This window comes from Rhinolophus sinicus, linkage group LG02 (assembly GCF_036562045.2).
Source record: "Rhinolophus sinicus isolate RSC01 linkage group LG02, ASM3656204v1, whole genome shotgun sequence".
NCBI classification, from domain to species: Eukaryota; Metazoa; Chordata; class Mammalia; order Chiroptera; family Rhinolophidae; genus Rhinolophus; species Rhinolophus sinicus.
In genome coordinates, this window is record NC_133752.1 from 126,224,440 (window position 1) to 126,243,561 (window position 19,122).

Genomic DNA, 19,122 nt, shown 5'->3' on the forward strand with positions numbered 1-19,122 from the left:
CATTCTTTTGGATTCAGTGAGTATGTGCGTCATGGTGGGGAAAATAAACACCATATCTTTCTCATATCTGAGCTTTTGCACATCTGAAATGATGCTCTTGTTTTATTCCATGGCTTTCTTTGGATTGAAATGTATCCATTAACATTTGTGTGCTTTTCTTTTCCATCCATCCTTCTCCATCTCATGAAAAGCACATCTGGGTAAGTTGAATCATAATGGCTGCTGAACATGTTTATTTTCAGCACCATCCTCTTTTTCTTTTATCTTTCGTATTTCTCTTTTCGGTTGTAACACAAGCTGCACTGCCTCTGACCTAAAACGAAAATTGTGAAGTGTATTTATTTCCATAAAAGGAATCATTGGTTCAGAGAAATGTTCACATTTAAATTAATTATGTTGGCCTTTCAGGCACTTCTATTTTTTCGGTTCTGTTAGACCCATGTCAACACCCATTCCAGACATCATTTCCCCTAGTTCTCAAGTGATTCTCTGGGAGTTGGTGTGGCACTCAGTGAGTCTGAAGTTACAGTTGCCGGTGCCACTTGGGGACTTTTGCCTGTGTTACATGTGTGAACACATTGCAAATGCCTGTGTGTTCCCTAGCGCTCTGTGGTTCTGCACCGGCATTATATTCAAGAGACAGTTTTTGTCAATTACTAGAACTGCACTTCAGTAAAGAGTGTTAAGTGCTGGGTCTTCCCCAGTAGAACTTTTACACTCAGATTCCAAAGTAATCCTTGGTTTTGGCTGAACCATTTGGCTTTGTATGTTTGTTCTATGCACTGGTAATTCTTAAAGCTTTAAAAGCTATACTATTCAGACTACAGTTTCAAATTTCACATATTGCTCTTTAAACTGAAATTAGAATTTGTTATTTATTTCTAAAACAAATTAGGCTTCAAACTAAAACAAATGATGCATAATATTTATAAAATATTTACCTTGGTGTACACTTTTGCATTGGTAATATGGTGAGCTATTTAAAACACTTTAGATGGGGAGACATATTCCTTTTAAATTTAAAGCAAAAAAAAAAAAATTGGGGGAGGGGAAATAAAATGTCTCCAATAAGATACAATTATCCAGGAAGATATGGAGCATGTCACTAATTGGCTATATGGATGTTTTATGTACCAATACAAGGTCATGTGCTTTATAATATTACTTAGTTCATTAACATGGTGTACATTTGTTATGTTTTCTCCTACTCTAATTTTGTGTTATAGTTACTACTACTAATTATTTAACAATGCAATATTTACTTCAGTTAGGATGATTCATGATATTAAGGAAAGCTCTAATAAGTGGTCTTAAAAATGCAAAGCAAGCCGTGGTTAGAGTACTGTTCAACTATGCTAGCTCAATACAGGTTTTAAAATCTTAATTTTTAAAAAATAACAAATATTCTCACACTGGAATTTTAAAACATTGTCTTCATGTCATCTTGAAATACTGGTCTTCCATTTTTCTAATGATTTTTAAGTTTCATGAGGAAAATAATCCCAAGAAATAAAACTTCATTTCTGTATCCCTTTTGAATGAAAAATATTGAAAAATAATGAATGTATGTATGATACATAGTCATTTGTGGATTTTAAGGAGTTGATATAATTGCCTTAATTCTAAAATGCAATTTCTTGTTGTCTTGTACATGTTCCTGGAACTTAAACATTTTAGGACCTCAAAAGCATTTCCTTACTATGATTGCTAAAAGGAAGCTTAGGAGGTTAAACTGTCAGGAGAAGACAGTATAAACATCATGAAGATGTGGGTAGAATTGAGGTGGAAAGAACATTCCCACTTGTTTGCTGCATACCCTTGAGTGACTGACTTATATTCTCTGTACTTACTAATATTACTGTCAAATTCCTAAAATTCACAAGAGTATGAGAAAATATGAATAACCTCAGAAGCGTGGAAACTGTAAACTTCAAATCAGAAAGAGGGCTCAAAATTAGATGAAGCACTAAAGCAATCTAGTCTAAATGGTGTGCAAATAACCTGAAAATTTACCAGTGTTCCTCTAGTAAGTCTCCAATTTACCATCAGGAAGTGACTGGGAGAACAGACCACTGTTTTGCAAAAGTGAAATTGGTTAATGGAAAGTAACACATGCTCCTCTAGTTTTCAATAACAGCATGACTAATTTATTGTTCTAACACATTTGTGTGTGTGTATGTGTGTATGTGTTTGTGTGTGTGTGTTTATACATTTTTAATGGTTCTAAAAGTGATTAAATTCAAAATAAAGTGAGTAAAGAAATGACGTAACCCAAGTCAAATTCAGAAATAAATTCTATTTATTTTCTGAAACTGTGCCCTCCATTTCAGAGCAGCTTGAAGAGAAAAAGGTTTCAGTATGAATGAACTCTGGGTTTAATGTAATCAGATCATTTCAGTTCTAAACAATCTTCCATGTGTTCTTAGAATCTAAATAAATACTACTTAAATGTATAATGGACATTTACATGCACTGCATGTGAAAATGTGCTATTATAGGACTCACAAAAACATATGTTACACTTGCACACACACAAAATCCCAGTGTGTTGTGCTTTCACACTCAAGCCAACTGTGTTAATGTTGGATTTGAAAGTCTTCATTTTATGGAGCTAAATATGTATGTTTAGGTAATCAATATTCTGACGCAGCTGACTGAGATTTATAATTCAGTTTAGAATAATTATGTTAATTAAGGTACACATTTTCAGCTTGCAGATATTAAAAAAAATTTAAGTGGTACCATACTTTGTTTACATTTGCTGACCAGAATTTCAAACATTTCTCAAATATGTATCTTTTATTTTCACAGAATTTATCAACAGGTGTGGGTTTCTGAATGATAGAATGATAGCCCATTTTCTGGTTGAAATTTGAGGAGATCGTATCCTATTTATCCTCCTGATTGTTGAATTTTAATGGAACAAGATACAGTTTACAATTAATAAGGCATGGGATCTATGTAAATTTACTGTTAGTATCATGTTAGGCAGATTTATTCTGTGTGCTACACTGTTAAGAAGTAGATTCAAATGTCAAGTAATTTGACTTATATTTCATTCTTGTTTTTTTTTTGTTGTTGTTTTGTTTTGTTTTTATTGAGCCACATATTTATTCCTTCTGGTTCTATCAATAACTAAGCACTTATTTATAAGCCTTAAAGATAAATTTTTTCAACCAGAGAATTACTTTATATTACAATTACAGAAAATCGATTGAACTGAAACAAATGACAACAAATGCAGCTTTTCCATCCTGATTTTACACATGAGGCCACCTTCCTTCCTCTGCCCAAAACACAGAACCTGTTATTAGGGAGGAGCAGCAAAAGAAAAGCCAAGGCTCCTTTTTTCTCTTACAGTGCTGAGTACTGAAATGTGTGATAGTGAAGGGGTAAATACTATATGTATATATATTAAATGCCAGGAGGTCAAATAAATGTATGCCATTTCTAAATATAAATGGATAAGAGCAGAAATAAAGGTGGGAGAATATCATTTCATTTAATACTAACAATGAGGTGGGTGTTACTATCCTTTTTCAGTTATGAAAAGTTTAGAGAGGCTAATTAGCTAACGGATAGTGTGGGGTTAAGAGAGCTGACTCTGTGGCCAGGTCCTCGGGGCTCGAATTCTGGCTCTGCCACTCACTGACTCTATGTTCCAGTGACCTCCATTCTTCAGTGCCCTCATCTGAAAATGTGTATCAGTATATATCTTACTGGATTGTTGTACAGGTTAAATGAATTATACATAACAAGTACTAAGGATAGTGCTTCACACGTAGTAAGTGACAAGTGTATTTCAGTTATTACTACTTGGGATCCAAACCCTAATTTGACTGCATACGGCACTTTGCTCTTTCAAACTGTGATGTTATATCTCAGAAGAATATGAAGTGGTTCAGATGAATAAGAGAGCACATTAGATCAATCTCTATTATAGTACTCACTGTATTAAATCACAATACAATTTAATTACATTTAAGTACAATTTTACACTTTATAATAAGTGTAATAACTGGAATATATACAAGGAATAATATTTGTGTAGAAGAGAAAATTAATTCTGCCTGGGAGAGGTCTTGACATCTTAACAGGAAGGGTAAGGCATGCATGAGCTGTGGCTGATGGCTAAGTATGGATCTGCTATGGCAATGGTACAAAGAAGGGCGTTCCGGGCAGGATAAAAAGACACATACAAAGTTATGAGGTATTGGGGTAATGACAAGTACTTCAGTACTGATTGAGCCAAAGCTGGAGAGACTGCCAGGGGCCAGGTCACAAAAGGTCTTTTTAGCCATGCTAAGATATTTCACCTTTATTTTCAGGACAAGGGGGAGGTTTTTAAACAGGCAAGTCTTACAGAAATAATTTTGTATAGGTAAGTCTCACTGGAAGTTGGAAAAAGAATGGCAGGTAGGGGAATCCCAAAGCTAAGACGGATTCTGGGAGTCCATTGCCATGGACAAATAGGGGTTTGAACAGAAGCTGTAGTAGTAATCATTTTTCAAAATACCTTATTTAATGTTAGCGAGGGCACTTGTATCTCTTTCTGCAGCTAACCTAGCTAATTACTAAGCAAAATTCCTACTCCTTTTTAAGATTCAATAAGTAGTTGGATAGCAACCAAAATGGAGAATACTTAAAAATTCTCCTATGATCAAGGATCCACCACTGAGAGTTTTGTGGATTACAATATAGCAATCTGTCAAAAGATATTCTTGGCTAGATCATGCAAAGAAAAGTGCACTGTGCAATGAAAGAGCAGACTCTCATCTCCAGGACTGTAAAGTCCTGGGTGGAACATGCGGCCCATGAATAAGGCTTTAACAGTCTCTATGGTGCTGCTGACACTGTACATTTTCAGATTTTCAAGAATGAAAGAGTCATTATGGCCTGAGATGATCACAAAATGAAAGAGAGGGCCATGATTTAGGCAAATAGTAAGATTTTGATAGTCAAAGAAGAAGGGAAAGAACTTACCAGCTCTGGAAAATAGTACTTGCAAAGATGGAATTAGTCATATGCAAATTATTTGCCAAAATAAGTTTTTTGTTCATTTGTTTGTTTTTTAATTCTGGTTAAAAGTAAGGGAATATGAAATAAAGAAAGGTAAATGAAGACTAAATTAGTCTTTGTAATCCAGTTTGTAATCCAGGATTACCCTTTGGACACTTGAGGAACCATTGGAGATTTTCAAAAGCTGTGGTGACAAATAGTTCACGTATACTGGCTATTTCCTTTGTGCAAGTCACTGTTCTAATCACATTATATGTATGTTCTTATTTAACTCTCATGCCAATCCTCTGAGGTCAGCATTGTTATCATTTACAGATGAGGAAACTGAGGCACAGCTAAGACGAGAGGGCACCAGGAAAACAGCCGGATCTAATTTTAGAGACCACTGTATTGTTTGCTCTGCTATGATGGAAGATTTTTTTTTTCATAGCAGGGTATTGGAAGGGCAAGAAGCTGAGAGACAGAGAGACAAATTAAAAGGCTGAGGAAAATGTATGGTGGCAATAAAAATAAAAAGTAAAGGAAGAAGAAATAAAAAGTATGAAGGGGAAATGGACAGGCATTAAATGGAAGGTGTCTGAAATGGCCACCCCCAGTGACAGAAGAAATGATATTGTGTGGTATTTAGATAGTCAGATCACAAATTGGCAGTCCCAAAATAGCACCCTAGGCTACATAGTCTGAAAATAAAGTCTGTTTTCACTGAAAACGATGAACCATCCACATTGGGAAGAATGTGGGACAGATTGAATTGCCCCCATGGTCTATGACTTTTTTGAGTAACAGATAAGCTTCATCTCTGAGTTTAACATTTTATTTAATTTGTTGATTTACAAGTTGTTCCTGCCTACTCTAAGGGCATGAGAACAGGGACTTTATATGCCTGGAACTAACTGAGTTGGCTAGGCAGCCAGGCATCTGATTTTTATTGACCGATTTATGGGCCAGGTTTTGCCTTCAGCAAACAAAGAATAAAATCAACCAAATATCTGACTCAAAAAAACGTAAAGGTATTCTAACGTAAAGGGTAGATTGCTTAGTAGTATGGCGCCCATAAAAGGAAATAGTAAATATTGCCTCAGAAGTTAGGGAAGGATGGCTTTAAAGAGGAATTATTTTTGTTGTATCCTGAAAAATCAAGATAAAGTGAGTAGGAAGACTAGATGGGGAGGCATGTGGACATGATTTAGTGTGGCAGAAACGTGGCTTACAAATACAAGCATGCTCCACCAACTAGGTCAAAACTGTCATAGTCGAAGGACGACATAAAACCTAAACCAAAGGAGCCAGTCACTTCCATTTGGATTGAGAGTCATTTAAACAAAATCATAATTGCTCAAATTAGTCTGGATTAAGAGTTAGAAACTACAAGCCAGGCAAATGTTCTCGCCTTATTTACATTTTTTAGATACTGTTGATTCTTTATCTAGAAATCCTCAGGCCTGGTTATTACTAGGGTGCCCACACTTTGTTCCTGTCCTCAGATCAGGCATAGCAAGCACGGGCTTCCCTCTGCACATTGATGAATGGACTTGCAAATTTTACTCGCACATCTGAGTGTTCACCACGTGTTGGACCTTCTTAACGTGTCACATTCCCGTTGCAATAACTCGCTGAGACCTACCTACATCAAGAGAGTCTGAGGTCTTTGGAGAATCCAACAGTATTCTTCACTGCAGACCAGACGGTAGTTCTTGACAATAGTCGATGACTCAGCAGTTTTTCTGATTTCAAATGGCCTTTCCCTTACAATTACTGCTTTTCTTTTTTGAGTTTTCATGCAGGCGATGACAACTCTATGTCTTACACATCCTCTAAAAGGAAGTGGTACTGACGGCCTCTAAAATCTAGTCCAAAACTTAAAACAAAAATGTATGCCCATAACGGTAGTGATCATTTGGGAAAGTATGATGGAATAGTAGATTGGAGAAAAAAAAATACATAAATAAAAAGAAAACAAAAATGTTTCTTCAGACCTGGATAGAAATACAGTTCTTTTCAGACTCAAATTTGTACTGGGGAAAGTGATCACAGCATTTCTCTTGAAGAGTTGTCACTTGACCTTTGACTCTGGGGTACAGAGAGAATGCATACCTTTCCACACATAGGCTAGACAAATAGAGGACACTAGTATATCCAAAATGCCTGTTTGAGCCAAATCAATTGTGTGTTTTTAATATTTCCGAAACAGTGCAGGTCGCTATTTCTCTGACAGTAACTCTCAAATGTCTGATGACAGCAGGCATTCTCCCATACTATTAATGCCACCCTTAGCCTTCATGATTTGTTAGGAAATCATCATGTATTAAACTCAGAGATTTCCAACTGTTATAGCATTGCCTGTGTTGCTTTATTTTGGTCACACTGCTTCTCTCTCAAGCCATTATTCCCAGAACCATGTCTCTTATAAATTCTGTATGGTTCAGATTTTTTTTGTATAATTAAGAATAATTAAATGTAATATTGCTTCAAGAATGCCAATGCATTTCTCTGCACAACTGATACTACCCTTGGGTTAAGGAAAAACAGGTGTGGTGTTGACATCCTAAAGCACATGGTCCTGATGTAAAACCCAGTCACCACTCCTAATCTTCCCATCTATCCAGTTCCAAGTGTGTCAGCTCAGAGATCTCTACTCGGGCTTTAGCCCTGCCAGCTGGGAATCAAAGAGCAGAATCCACTGAACTTGGGCTCCTTTATCTCATTATTTTTGCATACTCTTACTAAAGTTATGAAAGTATGTGTTTAAACACACACACATACACACACACACACACACACACACACTTTTTCAAGGGCCTATGGTTTTCCAAACAACTGTATGATTGAATTTCTCTTCAGAAAGGGAATAGAGGTATTTGAGCATATTAGATTGGCTCTTAACCAGATTCCCATCAGGGATCCCAAACCAGGTCAGACTCTTGGAATTACATGGAATGGGTACTGTTCTGACAAACTGACTAAAAAAACAAAAAATGGACTAAAAAAAATACATTATGGGATTCAACTTGCTGAAATAAAAAGTACCTGAATATAAACAATGGCTGACATGTTCAACATTCACAACTATTTACTGCGTACACTTCTGTGCCTAACCTTGTTCTAGATCCTTTAAATTCGCCTCTAAACAAAATATATGAAACTTTGGTCCTCCTTGAACTTATTTTCTATTGGGAGGTGACAGATTGAGGAATAAATGACACTCATTTTAGAAGTGCCATGAAAACCATAAGGAATGGGGAGAAGGAGTGTCTGGTGGGAGGTTACGAGAGGGAGGGTGAGAGACATTCAAAGAGAAGGTGATATTTGAGTAAAGATTAAAAGTATGTGAGGGAGTAAGCTTTGTGGAGATGGAGGGGACAAGAATTTCAGACAGAGGGAACAGCAGGTGCAAAGGTCCTGAGGCAGGAAAAGGCCTGAGCTGTTTCCAGTTAACAATAAGGAAACCAGTGTTGCTGAGCAAGTTGGCAGTTGAGTTGGAGAGATGAAGAGAGTAGGCTGGATTGCAACAGCTGCTTTTTGGCTTTTATTCTCAGTGATACAGAGATTAACTGATGAAGCATGAACAGAGAAGTTATATCATCTGACTTAAGGTTTAATAGGATCACTCTAGCTTATGTGGTGTATTTTGGGAAAGTTCTAATCAGAACTTTCACAACTAAAGTGTTCTCATTAAAATGGCTTTTGTACAGCTCATATAACTCACTTGTGAACATGTTATGTGCTTCCTAGATGTTGAGGGCATATTTACTTGCTTTTTAACTAAATGTACAAAACAACTTGTCTCTTCCCCTTCAGTGCTGCTCACCTATCTGTCACATAACTGAAAGTATCCCTTTCCCTAATGAATATATCACAACTCTTACTAATGCTCTTCAGCTCTGTGGAGGTCTACTGCACATTTTCTTGCACATATTCCACACTCAGTCCTGCCTCTGCCCCTCTGCTCGTACTGTTTATCCTGTTTGGGACGCCATCCCCATGTCCTTAGTACCTGCCCTTCGAAGCCAGCTCAGTTGCCACAAAGATTTTGCCAATTATTTCCATTGTGATTAGCCCATTTTCCAAAATCCTCACACTCAGAATGTGTATCACTGATTATTAGCATCTATTTATATATAGTACTATGTTTTCAGACAGTTTCATATGTTTACTTTTTCTATACAACCAGGGGTCTCCTGGAAAACTGTGTCCATGTCTATTTCCACAGGTCTCAGTTCACACAGGTGTTGTTAATAACTGATGGTTCCTTTAACCCATTTCTATCAATGTGTCTGTCACAGGGAGTCTAGGCTATTCGAATCTGCTTTTCGGGAAGGAATGTCATGGGGAAGCCTAACGGAATGAGTGGTGGTAGAGCAAGCCAGATGGGGAATACCCTTCTAGTTTTCATTTGGATTCAGGGCTCCAGTGTCGCTGTTCCCTTTCCTGGGTGCTGAACAACTTACTTGCAGAACTTACGTGTGCTTTCCTTGCCATCCCATCCAATGAAACAGCAGTTGATTTATGTGTCTCTTCAGCCACTATAACTTCAATTTTTGGTTTTTCTCCTTAGTTTTCATGCTGCATTTTTGTTGGTAGCATCCTCTGCAAACACAAAAATCTCCCATGTTGAAAGACATCATTGATTATATATTTTAACATATTATAGTCCACCATGATAAGCAGTTAATTAATTGATAATAGAAAATAATCAAATGCTTCATTTTGGAGTTCATATATGATATTGATGGATTCCTAAAATGAAGCACAAAAGACACACATTCAAAATAAAGCAAATATATACGTGTTTTATCATGTGTGTGTAAGATCAAAGCATACTAAGAACAAAGAATACATTTTCCAGTATAGTCCTGGCCAGGGATATATCCATTTGAGTTTCAAGAAAACAAACTTGCTATTTCAATAATGGCAATCTCAAATTGGTGTTGTAAATGGATATCAATGCTAAAGGCTCAGTAGTAGGGACCATGATTAAAGATGCATTTGTCAAGGCTCTTTACAACTGTTTGTTGTCAGAAACAGCCATTTGTTGTCATTGAAGTGCTTTGCTTTCATTACAAACAGAAGTGATTATAAATGAAAATAAGTGTACTATTGAATTTCACACTTTACATTGCTTTGTTGTCATGGAAGTCAATTTACCTTGGAGTTCTCTTCAAATGAAAAGTAATTTTGTAGTCTAGACAAAGAATTAACTGACTCATTGGGTCGCCACCTGGACCCAGAGAGCATGCGATAATTAAGTGCATCATTTGGGGCTAAAATGATCAAATTTATCTTTTGCCTCTCTATACAGGCATTTTCTCTACCATTGAAATAGTAAGGAGAAGAAAGAAAGGCAGATGGAAGAAGCTGCATTTACATCCCATAATATATGATTGAATATGTGGGCCATTTTCTTATTTAAGGAATAAGATATTTGCTGATAATATAATTCAGCTTCTTAGTTGAATGGTTTGCATGTATTACTCAAAGGAAAAAGGAATTCTGTTATTTTACATTATCTCATAAAAAAGTTTATAAAGGATTTTTCTAAATAATGCAATTAAAAATAATCACGGCCATCTTTTTTCCATATTGCCTGACTAATAATCTTTGCTATGTACTTCAGGCATGAACTTTTAGAAGAAGCTCGAAGAAAGGGATTACCTTTTGCCCAGTGGGATGGACCCACTGTGGTAGCATGGCTAGAGGTAAGTGAATTAAACCAGAAGACTCTTAAATCAATCACTAATAATGTGATAGTTTTTTTCAGAGAGACAGAGGAAGGCAGGTTCCTGAAGTCAGTTTTCCAAAAGCCTAGAATAGCTCAGAAAGGGCATATTTTCTTTACCTAGGGACCCATGGACATCATGGTTTTACTCTTTTGCTTTCTTGTGATTGTGGCAGGATGCGCCCAGTGGGATAAAAGGAAAAGTCTCTAAATCCTACCCTTTTCATGTCTAGAGTAAGAGAAGAAACAATTTTTGAGCCACACTTCTGTTGTTGCAAGAAAACATTTGTTCCAGGCCATCAGTTCAGAGTCCTTTCTCATCAGCAGGTTACAGAGAGAGCAATCTCCATATTTAATTTAGCACTTCTGTGTAATCCAACATGTTACTGCCACCTAACTACATAGAGAACCATTCCTTTATTTGTCGTATAATTCCTGAACCTAATTATCTAGAGCCTAGGAGCCGCTAGGTTTAGACACTTGGAAATTGTCTTGGAACAAAAGCAGAAGACTATCCCTTGTTCCCATCTGTGTCTAAACTGAATGGTATAATGAAACAAGGACTATATTCAGCATTTCCTGAACGACACGGGTCTGGAAAAATTAAGTAATATCTGAACAGGGTGGGTGGCAGCAGGAGCCGATTGGGACAGTGAAGGAAGTACATATTTGACCACAGAGGCACCCTTCATGCTACTTATCAGTGGTGGTCAGTGCCCCTCCCATTCCATTCTCTAAAGTGGGCTTCTGCAGGCTGCTAGTAGGATATGCCAAAGTCAGGGCAAAGAAGAATATAGGCTTTTCCTCCCTGGCAGAGGCAATTAGAACTCATTGTTTCCAATGGCTTGGAATTATATCATCCACCTTCATTAGCATGTCATATCCAGAGCTGACAAATTCACCAATGAGGAAAAATTAAAACCCATTTTAGTTTAAAAAATGGTCCTATATAGATTGATGTGAAAACATGCTTTGCTATTTTTCTTGGACTGCATGAAAGAGGCATGTATCTTGCTTTATTTTATTCTCTCGTATCAGTCAGGGAATTTTTAACATTTTAGTAATCAGAGCTGCTTCTTCCAAACATGTCTTTAAAGTTACTATATTTTAAAAATCAACCATAAGACAAAATGCTTAAGGAAGCATACCTCAAAATCGATAACAGTTCGTTGTTCAGTCCCACTCCAATAAAATGAGCGACAGTCTGATAGAGTTAGCTGCTATTTTGGCAAGTGGTGAACAGTCCTTTTGATTTAAAAAAAAAGAATAAGATAAATATAAAAAAGATTTACTGACATTAAAGGGCTACGATATGACAGGCAGTTAAGTCTGTGCTAATTGAACCTATCCTGAGCACACAAAAAGCACTCATAATGTGTTTCCTAAAGTGACTCAAATTAGAAAATGGAATAAGCAAAATGAATGAGTTGGGTAATCCAGTGAATGAGAGCTCTTAACTCTCACCTCCGTTAGCACCTCCTGTGTGCACAGCCTGCTAAGAACCATGCAGAAAAGTAAGTCTGATGTTTCCCACGTCATTAGTCCACATCAAAAACTTAGAAGTCTAGTAAGGGATTACATTAGTTACAGTGTATTGGCAAGCATTTGGATAAATCCAAAATTTTCAAAATGTGTGTGTGTGTGTGTGTGTGTGTGTGTGTGTGTATGTGTAAATCCAGATATCTTGTTTGAAGAAAGGAGGTAGAATATGATTGGGGTCCAGCAAAGGTATATTTAGATGTTTAGTTAGTTTGAGCAACTCGACTTTGTAAACTAAGAAGTTAAGTCCCATCTTCGGTCATCTCTAATTGTAAGGTAAGGTCCATTCCTTGTGCCTAACCTGCTGGGAGAGTGTATAAATTATTCAGTCATGCACTGTACTTAGATCCTCTGTCTCCTTTCTTTTATATCAGTCACAGTGAGGCCACACTGACTCAGAAATTTGGCTTTTTGTTTATTTGTTTGTTTCCCCTACAGAGATAAGTGGCATTCCAATATGGTAATTTTTTTTAAGGAAAAGGATATCTGTATTTGTTATCTATTACCATGTAACCAATTATCTCCAAACTTAGCATTTACTTTCCTCATGGCTTCTATGGGTTAGAAATCTGGATGTGACTTAGCTATAACCTCTGTTCAAAGTCTTTCACAAGGCTGCAATTAAGGCCCAAGCCAGGGCATCAGTCATCTCAAGGCTTGACTCGGGGAGAATAGTGTATCATGTTTTCATTAGTTGTGATTCAGGTTCTTGCTAGCTATTGGCTGGAAACATCTGTTCTTTGCCATGTGGGCATCTCCACTGGGCTACTCACATGGCAGCTGGTTTCTCCCAGGATGAGGTCTCCAGGAGGAAAGGGTGGGGGGAGAATTAGCAGCAATGAAGCCACAGTCTTTTTGTGGCCTAACCTGGAAAGTGACATCCCATCACTTTCATCATACTCTGTTCCTTAGAAATAAGTCATTCAGTCCAGTCCACACTGAAAGAGAGAGGATTACACAAGAGCAGCAGTATCAGGAGGAGGAGATCATTGGGACCCGTCTTAGAAGGTGACTAACACAATGCTTTAGAATAATAAAGCTGAATCCCTTCATTTTACAAATGAGAAAAATAAGGCTGAGGTTTAGAGGGTTCTATGACTCACCAATGACAGGGAAGGACTCACAGTCCAGGCCTTCTGGTTCTTGGTCTAGTGCTTTTGGCATTATATTTTGCTGATGTCTAGTTTTTCTCCATTCTCTTCCTCTCTCACTTTTCTCACTCTAATGCTTTTTCTCCTTTTGCTCAATTGGTTCATATCAACAAATACAATAGCACCCCCCCCCAAAAAAAAAAATCAGTATTTTGGACATTGAAAAACCAAGGTTTAAACAGTTCACTTTCATGTGCCCCACTTCTGACTCATAGCTAAGGAAGAAGTATCGCTTCTCACCCATAGCTCATGATGGGTGGAACGTGGGGAGAATATTCCTCTTTTAAGTCAATGTAATTCAGATGCCAGCACATGCATGTGGGTTGGTGTCCACCTGGTGCTATGCCATATCCTGTGCTCTCCTCATTGCACTACTGATTCAGTTGCCTCTCAAGGGTATCGCAGTTGGGAAGTTGGAACCCCCCATTTTGAATGCATTATTCATGTTACTCTTTAATTAACGTTTTCTAGATGTTTATAACTTTAGTGTCTTTCATTAGCATATTTCATTCTCCAAAAATATGTTCATATAGAACATCTAACAAAGTTCATACAACTGTCACATGGTATAATAGGTTGGTATGTGAGAAACGTGGCTCAGCTACACTGCAAGCTTTGACCAAAATCATGGCTGGAGGTAGCAGAACTGTCTCCTTCTGTGACAGAATTTCTCTGCACTCAGAATTCCGAAGGAAAATTATAAATTGAAGACATTCATTTAAAAAAAGAAAAACACACACACATTGACCAAATGCAGCTTGTAGCTGTTCTTGTCCTAACCCCAAGGAGGGATTTAGTGTCGTATAACTATTATTTTTATCCCTAATAATAAAAAATAGATGTTAAAGTGTGGACCCCAGGGACCTGATTTCAAATTTTTATTTCCATCATTTCCTAGCTAGTACTTTTTAATAAATTACTTAATGTCTCTGTGAGTCTGTCTCCTCTGGGGAAAATAATAATACCCTCTATCTCATAGGATGGTGACAATAAAAGGGTTCTTACTTGCAGGTTACTTAGAATAATGTCTAGTACGTAAGAGACACTAAACTTTAATTATTACTGAATGTATGTACGTATTTTTTTCTCTGTCCAACAGCTCTGGTTAGGAATGCCTGCTTGGTACGTGGCAGCCTGCCGAGCTAACGTAAAAAGTGGTGCCATAATGTCTGCTTTATCAGACACTGAGATCCAGAGAGAAATTGGGATCAGCAACCCTCTGCACCGCTTAAAACTCCGACTGGCGATCCAGGAGATGGTGTCCCTCACAAGTCCTTCTGCTCCTCCGACATCCCGAACAGTGAGTCTGTGTGTGTTCCTGCCCTCTCCCAGTGATGGGCAAATAGCATCTCGGAGTCCACAGAGAGAAATAGTGGCAGCACACATGTCCATGCCACCATGAATTATTCTGAAGAGATTTAGCCTGCTCTTCATTAACCTCACTGCTACTTCTAATATGTTTTCAACTGAGGTGTTGTGATTCCTGTCAGACTTGAAGGCTGCAACTCAGATAGACTTTTGAGATAGTCTCTAAAGTTTAGGTTTTTCTCCCAAGCAACAAGACCCCAAATTAACTCTTTTTCAGAGTGTTCCTTTTTTAAATATCATTCACCATCTCAGAAGATGAGCTGTTGGCATTCGTGCTTTCTGAAGATGCAATACTTATCCCACTTCGGAAGCAGTTTTCATAATTAGAAAATTACAAAGATATTTGATGTTTTATAAATACCAAATGGAATACCTTCCTTCAACATCCGTTTGCTTCTCATTTATACATCCCTATTCTTCTCATAATTTGTCCTAATCTTAATATTAGGAAATAACAAAGTGTCTAAAAATGCATACCAGGTGACAAATTCAAATACTAAAAAAAACTCCCAAATAATATTCATTGTTTCTGTGTCCATTCCTGCATTATATCTTTTGATGATAAAGGATATGACTTCTGATGTTAACTGGATTTCTCTGGTCCCATGTCTTATGCAGAATAATAAAATATGGAAGAGGGGGTAAATTTGAGTACTGGATAAAAGATAGAAAAGTGGTATTACTTTATTGCAGTTTTCAGCACAAAACTAGTTATACTTGAGTATAACTTTTTGTATGTGATCTTAAACAGTTTAGATAATTTGCTTCATCTACCCTTACATTCCTTCCGAGTATACTAGATTCTAATGCCAGAAATACAATGTCAAATTTAAAAACTTTTTTTTTTCATAATTCCATTTTAACTTCTTCCTAAATAGCACATAGGAAAATATATACAATTTAACAAATTCTTATTTATAATATTATTTTTCAATGTATATAAATTCTGTATACTACAGCTGAAGTATTACTCAAGCTAAAAAATAATTCATAATATGCTTAAAATAAAAACTGAGCAGGCCATTAAAACAGTTATTGTAAACCAAATTGAAATTTGGTAAAGAGTTTCCCAAATAATTTCTAACTGAGAGAGAAGCATCTGGTTCGTATAGACACTCTACTCCCAAGAGCAAACACACACAGAATTGTTACAAAGTCCTTGCCTTGTAAAGTTAAGAGCATTAGAAGTCCCAACTTTGAGATGGAAAAATAGAATATACTTTATCATTTCTATTTAGCATCCTAATTCATCTCTGAATGGAAAATAGAATGATTAAGTACTATTTCTCTAAGAATGTCTAAGCAAACTAAGGAATTTAAATCACAAACTCTTAAAGGTAAGATAATACTCAGTTGTTTAAAGAATAGTTAAATGCCAAAAGGGTTTGTGAGTCGCTCTTCATGATCTAGTATCAGTTCACCTCAAAGGATTTATTTCCTCAGGTCAGGATCCTCAATGACACAGAGCTGCTTTCAGTTTCCTAAACTTCTGTGTTTTGGGTTGATGACCAACTTTTGCAATTGCTCTTCCTTCTGCCTGGAACAGAACATTCTTCACATTCCAGGATCACCATCCTTCCCTACCTCATCCTTCATTTAAAGATCCCTGAATGTCCTTCCTCTAAAAAGGTTTCACTGAGCTCTGAAGTCTGGGCCTGCTTCTGTTCCTGAGTTACCTCTCTGCATACTTATAAAAACCATTTTACAATTTTCTTTGCTTGATTTATCCTGCACGAGGCCAAGCAAGAGCATTACCAGATTTCCCATACTCCTCAGGCCTTAACTCAGTGCCTGGACAACTGTACATAGTCAGTAAATAGTCATCTAACAAAGGATATTGTCCAAGTCACCCTTCCCACCATTGCAGAGGATGTGAAATATGTAAGACCCCTGACTTAAGAGACGGCGACTAGAGTACGGAAAGTGAGACGTGCTCACCAGTAGGTTTAGTAGGAGATGATATATTTTAACGTGTAAATGTGAGACAGACGCAAAGTGCTGTGGAATTCCATAGGAGGAGAACTCACTCCTGGTTGAATAGGCTTGAAAGAGGAACTAACGTTTGAAAGACTGGTTATTTATTATTTGTTAACTATTATTTTCTTTTCACTATTAGTTTTTTGAGAGAGAACTTTCCAGTCTATTTTCTTTATATTTTTATAAAGATGAGTTATTTTACATGATATATTATTTTTGTACTTTTCTTTTAAAATTTAGTAATATAGCCTAAACATTTTCCTCATTTTATTAAATATGCAATTCTAACATTTTTAATTGCTCCATACTTCTTTCATGAAAATACCATAATTTGTTTAACCAAATCTCTAACATTTTGCTTAATTAACAATTTTTATTATATTTACAACACCATAATGGATGTGCATATAGTTATACTCATATTGTCGCATAAACCGTGGTCATTTCCATAATGATATTTGTGTATAGGGCATTTATATTCTTATTACTTTTGAACCTTAATTGCCAAACTGTATTGTGAAGCCTTTCTCCCTCCCTTTTGTCAACATTGATTATCACATTGTTTAAATTTACATTTTTAAAATTACTAGTGAAGTTAAAATTTTTTCATATGCTTATTGATTTCATATTTAAATGAATTACCTATTCATAATATTTTCCATTTTTCTATAGGATTATAGAAATACTCATCTGTTTACTAATAATGTACAAACTCTCTTTATTCACAGAAAATACATGCCCTTTGCCAAATATTGATGCAAGTTACATTAGATATAAGTTGTTTCTATTTGCTTTAAAAAATACCTACTGAGAGCTTTTCCTTCCTTTTACTTCATCTATATGGAAGTATTTACTCATTTCTAATAGATTTCAAATATGATTTGCTTTGCATAAAGAAAAAATTTATATATAAAATTCTAGTAATGAATACACTGCATAAAGTGAGGATGAAAACATACAAAAGCATTTTTTTTTTTTAAACAATGTTATGTCTTCTAGAAAACTGCAATTAGTTCAGATCACAAAGATTTTCTGTCATTTAGGTTTGGGATTGGTTTCCTCAGCCAGGTGTATCTTCTTAATTCACTCAAGTTCTCAAGAGAAAAAGATAAGGTATTTGGACTTTTTTTTTTTTTAAACTTAGTTAACAGAGCCTCTTTTGCTGTCTAGATAAAATAGGCTGGACCATCAAAAGGAAACTCTAAAGTTTACATTTATCATTTCCTTTGTCCAGTACTAATCTTCCAGCTTTCTGTTTCTTATTTCTAAGCCGCTTCTGTTGACGTAGAAGGCTTTTTACCTAATAGAATAGAGATGGAGATGTCAATTAGTTGAAATAATTGGTTAAAAGGGGATGCCATAAAGAATAAGTTACACTCGTTAAATATTTCATCTTAAGTGAATGTTCAGGAACTTGTAAATTTGAGGAAACTCCTAGGACTTTTCTTTGAATATGATTACAATGCCTACAGTTCCACATTATCTTTCTTTGATAGGTTCATCCATAATATACCTCCAATTTCAATAGTTTGAGTTTCTTTTTAAAGGAATAACTTCAAGATGCTCAAAAAGTTATTTGAATGCAAAAATCCTACTGGACATTTACAATTTCTTCCCCCGACTTTGACAAAGTTGGATCTCATTGATAGTGTGTTTTAAGATTTGCCTTTTTCTGGTCTTTCCAAATAATTCAACTTAGTGTTTATACATGAGCCAAATTTCTTTTATTTTTTGCTTTATTTAATATCTGTTTAAATTCTCTAATTTAAAAAAAAGTTCAGTGGAAATAAATAAATTTGGGAACACATATAAACAATCTTTGGTAAACATATAATTCAGCAAATTAGAGCAGAAACATGAGGCCTAAGACAGGCATTAGTCAGCACAATGCACAGGGGAAATAGAAAGCATTTATGAAACTAAAGATTTGTTTGGGTGCAGATTGCTTAACAGAATTTCTAATGATATTTTAGTAATAACCAACAGTAGTGAAGTACTTATTAAGTGTCAGCCCTTGTTCTAAGTGCTTTACATGTAATGATTCATTTAAACTTCACAACACTGTAAGATAGGTACTTTTATTATTAATATATCTGTTTTACAGATGGGAAAACTGATGCACAGAGAGGTTAAATGACTTGTCCAGCGTCCCACTCCTATGTGGTTTTGCCCCCAAGTCGATGCTCCTAACAAGTACATCTCTTGCTTCCTGCAATCTACCAGTTTTCCTTCCCTTTTACAGCATTCTTCCAGTGTGCCTTGGTTTCCCTTTTCATCATTACTAATCTCATAAACCTCAATCTTAAGTGTTAATACGCTGAGGTATATATATATATATATATATATATATAT

The 19,122-nt window shown here is 36.1% G+C and overlaps 1 protein-coding gene across 15 annotated transcripts in view; it reads left to right on the plus strand.

Annotated features, from left to right (window-relative positions):
• PPFIA2 (PTPRF interacting protein alpha 2) overlaps positions 1-19,122 on the plus strand; it is a 455,764-nt gene that overhangs the window by 407,467 nt on the left and 29,175 nt on the right. For all 15 annotated transcript variants that reach the window (XM_074325351.1, XM_074325350.1, XM_074325355.1 and 12 more), the window contains 2 exons: positions 10,634-10,715; positions 14,525-14,725. In XM_074325351.1, coding sequence (XP_074181452.1) covers positions 10,634-10,715; positions 14,525-14,725 — 283 coding nt within the window. The remainder of the gene's footprint in view (positions 1-10,633; positions 10,716-14,524; positions 14,726-19,122) is intronic.